The 7,529-nt window shown below is 37.1% G+C and overlaps 1 protein-coding gene across 1 annotated transcript; it reads left to right on the top strand.

Annotated features, from left to right (window-relative positions):
- The first annotated feature begins 925 nt into the window (after nucleotides 1-925).
- On the top strand, nucleotides 926-2,959 carry LOC125489900. Its single transcript, XM_048627472.1, has 4 exons — nucleotides 926-991; nucleotides 1,339-1,560; nucleotides 2,393-2,497; nucleotides 2,895-2,959. Exons 1-4 carry the CDS (start codon nucleotides 949-951, stop codon nucleotides 2,957-2,959), a joined length of 435 nt encoding a protein of 144 aa, XP_048483429.1. The 5' UTR covers nucleotides 926-948.
- Nucleotides 2,960-7,529: the final 4,570 nt, after the last annotated feature.

Here is a 7,529-nt window from a genome sequence, read left to right as displayed (position 1 = left end):
AATTATTGTGTACGATGACGAAAAGTTAAAAAAAAATTGGGACATGAAGAAGGCTTTTCAGTCAAACAACAACAATTATTATCCGAACCATCAGTCTTGGCCAGAGTTTGAATCTCCAGAACGGCTGTAATAAACCGTAGCAACGCTGTAAAAAAATCACTGAAAAATAGCACCAAATTACTCCTAGACAGAAAGACTAGCTTCATGGTGTCGTAACATTGACTAAAAACGTTAATATTTTGATCGAATTCTAAATTACATGTTTTAAAAGATTGGAGTCATTCATTTGGTGTCGACATTTTGTACCTAAATGGAACTTTAATATTCTCGTGAGTGTACTGGCTTCAAGGTCACAGATAGTCAAACTTCAACCCTATCTCATGACACTAAGTAGTGCAGTTACTGCACACCCTGTATACGTATTCGAGTGCGCAGTTTTCTCTCGTCTTGTTTACGGAGTACTTAGTTCGAGTCGCGCGCGGGACTGGCGCCGCCGTGGAATGACAATGATCCATTCAGACGTACTATCATGGTGTGCTCACTCAGAAATAAATTATTTTTGTATGGAAAGTAGCGACGCCTGGCCGATGACAGACGAACTACATTACACCAGTGTTATTATTTTGACCTTTTAGTCATAATATGGTTTTCCATTACTGGCAATACTGAGCGAAGTGTCAAGTGTCCGTTTCAAAATTCTGTCTAGTCTATGGTCCGTTTGCTTTGAAACTTTTCTCAATTTCACGTGGTAAACCGTAAAATATTTCAGAAAATATTTTCACCATTAGTATCGTCGAGTTGAGCTTTGGTTCCTCCGTGCTAGCGTGGGTTGAGGTATTCTTTCTTTGTGTGTGTTATTTTGAGATAGGACTCTAGTGCAGTTTTTTTTGTTGAGAAAAGACTCTTGTGCAGTTATTTAGTACTGTCTGTAAAAGTGAATGTTATAAAATGTCCTGTTGTGTACCTGGATGTAACGTGCGATTCACGGATGGTAGGTATTTTTTTTTTGAGGTTATACACCTAAAGTGTACTAAGGTTATCGATATAGGGAAAACCATAAATTATCCGATTTTAGGGGAGGTATGGGAGAAAAGGGGAGGCAGGGGCTACCCAATGGTAAGGACTCCCCATCAAGCAAATAAATAGTTTCCAAGATATTCAAGGTTGTATTTCGAGGTTAGTAGGTGGATTAGGAAGGCCGAGGTCCGAGTATTGTGGCGGTCCTTGGCAGAGGCCTCTAAGCAACAGTGAGCAATTATTGGCCGATGATGATGATGATATGGGTACAATAATTATATGTATAAGTAATAAGTTAGTATAACATTGTTTTGATTTCAGGGGTGCCTTTGCATCGTTTCCCAAATCCAAAGAAGGAAATTGAGCGTTTCCGTGTCTGGATATTAAGAGTTGGAGGAGACATAATTGGACTAACCAATGAAGTGATAGTCAAAAACCGAAGAGTTTGTCACCGACATTTTGAAGAAAGGTTTTTCTATCCCAAGAACCGATTGAGCAAATTGGCTATACCGACACTTGATCTCCCAATGCTACCTCGATCAGGTTAGTTCTAGCAAAGAAAAATTGATTTTCTTAATAATTCTATGTGACAGTACAAATATACGTATATATATACATAAATAGACGGCTGAATGGTGTAGTGGTTAGTGACCCTGACTACTGAGCCAATGCTCCCAGGTTCGATTCCCGACCGAGGCAGATATTTGTTTAAACACTTGGGACTAACATAACACTCTGGCGAAAAGTGGGTGCAGCAATGCACCTCTGCCTACCCCACAAGGGAGTACATTAGTCGTGAGTGCTTGTTTTTTTTTTTTTACAAATATACCTAAGCAGGAACTGTTCTTTTTTGATGTTGGTGCGGTGACAAAGTAATCTGAAGAAATATGGCACCAACTTCAAAAAAGAACAGTTCCTGCTTAGGTATATTTGTACTGTCACATAGAATTGGTGTAAACCTTAAATTATTTCTTCTTTTTAGTAATTTTTTTTAATCATATTTTTCTATCATATTTTTTTTCTATAAGAACTGTATTTACGTTATAATTTTCATAAGAATCAGTTAATAGGTGCCGAAAATGTAAATTCATACCCTGTTTTTACCCCTTTACCCATCCTTGGGGGTGAAATAAAATTCTGAAAAAAAGGGACCACCCCTGAACTCAACCCAATACAACAAATAAAGAATTTTCAAAATCGGTCCATAAATGTAATTGGTGAACATACATACATAAAAAAAACATACATACAGACGAATTGAGAACCTCCTCCTTTTTTCGAAGTCGGTTAAAAACAGATTAACTCACAGCAAGTAACATGGTGCATGACACACAGGAGGCATCAATCCTTGAAGATAAAATATTTTTTGTTTCAGGAGGTTCAACTAACTCCACAAGACCAGTGCCTGAGCCAATGGAGATAGAAGGAACGGTTAGTTCTACAACGTCGCTTGCTCCTTCAATACAATCACAAACTCAGTGTAAATATCTTATATGCCTTCTTTTTTTTTCTATGATCATGTGGCATCAATGTGTACAGTGCTTTAGATAAATGTGACCCTTATGACGCACAAATTACGATTGGTACATGAAATCGCCTTGAACACCAAACAATCTGATTGAACTAAGTTATGTTGCCAGGGAAAATGTCTGCCTATCAAGTTCACAACAAGTTATGTTTTATTAAAAAAATAAAACATCACTTCTTTGTCTTCTTCAGCCTATAGCAGTACACTGCTGGAGGTAGGCCTCTCCCAAACATTGAGTTGTAATTCAATGGCAAACATTTTGTAGTACTACTGCTATTTAAAAGGAGTTGTGTTAATTAGCACCCTTTAATTATTTTCTATCTCTAATTATCAAATAAATCCGTTTCAGGTGGTACTTCCTGCTCTACGAGTGCAGTGCCATCCTGCTCTACTAGTGCAGTAGATGTTTCCTGAAGTCATGCAGACTGTATAGTAGATTATATAAAATTGATTGTCTCAGTGAATATTGATTTTAAATTTTTAAATTGTAACAGGCACAAAAATCTATTAGTAGATTATTTTATTAATAAAAATGTAACTTTCTGCATACAAAATTGGTGCAAAGAAATTAATAAAATTTTATGCGGCAAATGCCGTAACTTAGATGAAAATGATCCAATTAAGACAGCAGCTCAAAATCATTTTCTCAAAAACAAATTAAAGAAGAGAAAGAGAGCGTCTGGTATGAAAGTGAATGTTTGATTATTATTGTATGTATACATACTGTTGCAACAACCTGTATATATCCTACTAATATTATGTGTTCATCACGTCAAAACAGCAGAACCGATTTTAATGAAATTTGGTATGGAGTTAGCTGACACCTGTTATTTATAATAAGCTTCAAACAGAAATTACTCAAATGCCAGGGAATAAATTTACGTGTTACATTAAAGAGGAACTCTGTAAAAAAGGTTATTATAAAATTGATGATTACTTATTACAGGTAGTTAGCTCTGCTCATATACACGTTATATACTATTAAGCTTATATGGGATACCAACAATTTTTAAGTCTTTTTGTGTAAAGATGGATCAGGTTGGCACAGTTTATATGTTGAATATATTATATTAATTACTTAGTGTGTTTCTTATGTTTTGTAAATAAATAATGTGTACTAATGGATCTAACGAGTTTTATTTTGTCCGCATATCATAATCCAAAAGAATCTTGCAGGGGCTATATATTGTAGTAGGTCTATGTTTATACGTATATATACGAACGATGTAGTTCCAATTTCACCGGACAGGCGGAGCCACTTGTCATATGTTAAAAAAATATACCTATCTTACCACTCTTCTCCCGTTGTTAAATAGTACTCTTTGCGTACTATACCTCTAGGTGCAACTCTCACTATTTACCTGAATAAGCCTGCTTTTGTCTACGGACGTATCATGACAGATATGTAGTTAAAATAACATGGTTTCGTGCCAAAATATGGAACATGGTCCGTGCGTTGATTCACTAACTTAAGTAATAGTCAACTTATGAATCAGACTGCAAAATGCTGCACAAAGAACGGCGTCACTACTAACTTCTAACTATATCTATGGGTCTTATATATCGGCTATTTTATCGATACGCCCGGACGTCCATAGAATACATAAAAACCAGTTGTGACATTGCAACTCGTCGTCTGATACAACCTGATGCCGTGTCGTCCGCCGTCGACTTGCACCTTAATGGAAATTTCTCGTATCGATGGCCAAGACACATTCCAGGTCACACTGCTAATGTAGTAAGTATGTATGTAAACCAACCAAAACCATAGTAATTGAAGTTTGTGATTAAATGGAGTTCACACCGTGCTATCATGATTTACATATCCTATCTTGTGTAGCTTTCAACCCGATTATTTCGCAAATTCATTCAATAATTAAGCCTCGTTGGCGCGTAGGGTGCCAATGAGCGCTTACACTCGTAGAATATTTTAACGCGCATTATTTAATTGTATGTAATTATTATGTTTATTTAGTTAAATAAATCATTTAACGGCATGAAACGTAACAACTTATAGTGAATGCTTCTCTCAGTTTCGTACTCATAAACTTTGTCCTCTCTTCATATTAGTCACATCAGGTTAATCTCATTTTTATGGATAACTGCACTGAACACAGGGCACAAGTATATCGAATACCTACTAAATAAAATTTAGCGCCCGATTTTACAAAAAAAACTATAATGCCAATCAAAGCACGGAGGTAAGTATAATTAATTATATCTGCCCAAAACTGAATTCCCAGCCGCCATGGCCACCCCGCGCCAACAACTCAATTATATTTAAATTATGCAATTAATTGGCATCACACGTGTCACGCTCACGAGTTATTGCAAATTATGCTCCTTAGTGACGGCACGCGGGACGCGGGGTCAGCTATCTCTTCATAATTACCGACTCGTTTGTACATCGTTGTTGGGCAGTTTCATACTGGACGATAATGTGTATGCCGTTGCCGTCCTCGCATGATCACTCCCGGAGTCCTGTGGTTTTATTATGGTGGCGGTGGCTTACGGCAACCCTTTAAAGGAATGCTGCATTGCTTCTACTACGGGACTGTCGCACTCTTCCCATGCGACCGGGCGGGTTGGCAGGTTGCGGATAGCCAGTTGTTCGCTGTGTCACTGTTGGTCACAACTCTGGCACAGCGCACCCCGGACAAGGGAAGATGTCACTTACTCGCATGACCACACGAGCTAATAACTACACGAAATCGTTTGACTTACAACTTTGTGTAGCGATGACCTAAGACAAGTAGTAGGCATGTTGAGGAGGGCATAGAAGCGAGAGTTTTGACACTCTAGAGAGGCTCTTATGTCCAACAGTGGACGATTACAGGCTTTAGTGAAATGAAATGCTTTCACATGATCACCGATATCGCAACGACTATTTTGTCTCAAAGTGTGAAATTTGTGTAATTATGGTCACAGTGCGAAAACAGCAACTGTGGACGAAGCCTACGTTCGTATTAAACGAATTAATTGATTCATTTTCCATCACGGCCGGAGTAGTGCAATATATGCAAATGCCAATTTGTTGCGATTTCGTTCATTTGCGTGACCAATTAAATATATTGAAGTCCATGTAGTTACGGTTTATACAGTTCGGATGTTGTAAAAATTAGATTAAAAATGACAAAAAGGGTTAAATTATTATTGTATAAAAATTAAAGATGTGTCTTAAAGTGTAACCGCAGTGCACAATTTCCTTCAACAAATATTAATACCTGGATAAAAGCTATTAATAAACAATATCAACCATAAAATTTCACCGTAAGCCTGCTGTTACTCTTTGGCAGTGGTTTTATTATCTTTGTTGCTGAAAAACATAAAAAACTCATCAACAAGCGTTGCCGCAAGGAGGCTACATCAACTTTCCTCTTAGACAGCGGCGTAGGATAGGAAGTTTGCAGTGGTTTCAGATGATTTTTAGGCGTCTGTATCAGTAAGGGAAAACTTTTAAGGATCACTTATTTGCTGTCTGATACAAGTACCAGAAACTACTTATTAGTTATTAGATAGGTATAGCAAAAACAAAACCCAACTTTTGTTGAAACAATTTTGACAAGCAATGGTAGTAAAGAGACTATATAAGGATTTAAGAGTAGCTCTTAATAGTAAATATGTGGGAACATCTCACACGCACGTGGCTGTTCAACCCCAAACTTGGCAGAGCCTGTATTATAGATCTCGGACAGCTGATATATCTTCACAAATAGATTTATATATTACATACCTATTAAAATCAAAGACCCGATAACAAATATCTATCTTTAAACAAATACCTGCCCCGGCCGGGAATCTGACCTTCGGCATAGTACTCAGGGTCACACTAACCACTACACACCATTTGGCCGTCAAAAGACAGCAAAAAATACCACTCATAATTTTTGTATCTCTCTATATTACCTCACCACACTCGCCGCTGTATCGTTTGCACTGCTAAGTAATATGAAGCTGTTTTAACACAAATAAACTGCTTTTATTTATTAAATTTGCCGGCTAACTCAGAGTTTAAACTTGGCAGTGGCGCCATTAAATTGTAGTTGCAACAGTTATTTATCTTTTGAGCCGGCGACTGCGGCGGGCGCGGACGCGGGGTCGTGACAGCATTATGCGTGTTGAGCGAGCTTTTCCAATGTTACGTTACTTAGGACCATATTTTGCTGGCACATTATGATATTCTATTTTATTCTATGTGGAAGTGTAAGTATCTGCAGCTGGCTTTCTAGAATTGGACCTTTGTGCATGTCCCCAAGGTCTTATCTGCCTTCCTAAGCTTGGACCATTTCCCACCACGCTGGTACGCGGGTTAGTAAGTTCACAGATATGCTAAAGCTTATCTTTAAATATTTCTGTATAATATTATTATTTCAAAATTGAGGAAATATACCTACCTAATTCATAGACTCCTTTTCTAATGGCTTTGAAGTCAATACCAAAATAAGGAAATATAGGGAAGCTAATTGATGGCGAATACGAAGCTCATGGGCAATAACTAGTAAATATAAATATTTTCATTGAACATTGGTTTTTCTATCAAAATGTGTAAATATTTAAGTAGATAAAAATACTTCAACACAAATCGCCATTTGATGACAAGGTGTCGTTAAAAACTATTCAAAGTGTAAACAGTCGTGCAAAAGTTAAATAAAATTAAGATTGATATCAGGCTGGCTTTGTAATTTTGTACACAAAGTGTTGGCCGTAGAATACATAATGTGATACTATAGTTAAATCTAAGCACCTGCTAGCAGTAAGCTTGTTTGTAAAGATAAAATTTTATAAATTTTAAAGCACCTTCTACATAATCCAGATACTATGTTAACATTAGGTTTGAATAGGTCCAACTTACTCTTATGAAAGCTCTTGTCTTTATGATAAGACAACAAGAGTCAGTTATCAGACATAGGCTTCTATCGAGGTTCTCTACATCTTCAGCTATTTCCTCTTTTCCCTTCATCCAAGCACTATTAGCTCCCTAAAC

The sequence above is a fragment of the Plutella xylostella genome, chromosome 18 (genome assembly GCF_932276165.1).
Source record: "Plutella xylostella chromosome 18, ilPluXylo3.1, whole genome shotgun sequence".
NCBI classification, from domain to species: domain Eukaryota; kingdom Metazoa; phylum Arthropoda; class Insecta; order Lepidoptera; family Plutellidae; genus Plutella; species Plutella xylostella.
This window is presented reverse-complemented; position numbering and strand designations above follow the sequence as displayed.

Coding starts and splice junctions, on each gene's coding strand:
- LOC125489900 (XM_048627472.1), top strand. CDS start 949: ATGTCCTGTTGTGTACCTGGATGTAACGTGCGATTCACGGATG. Junction 992..1,338: donor TAACGTGCGATTCACGGATG/GTAGGTATTTTT, acceptor TTTTGATTTCAG/GGGTGCCTTTGCATCGTTTC. Junction 1,561..2,392: donor CCCAATGCTACCTCGATCAG/GTTAGTTCTAGC, acceptor TTTTTGTTTCAG/GAGGTTCAACTAACTCCACA.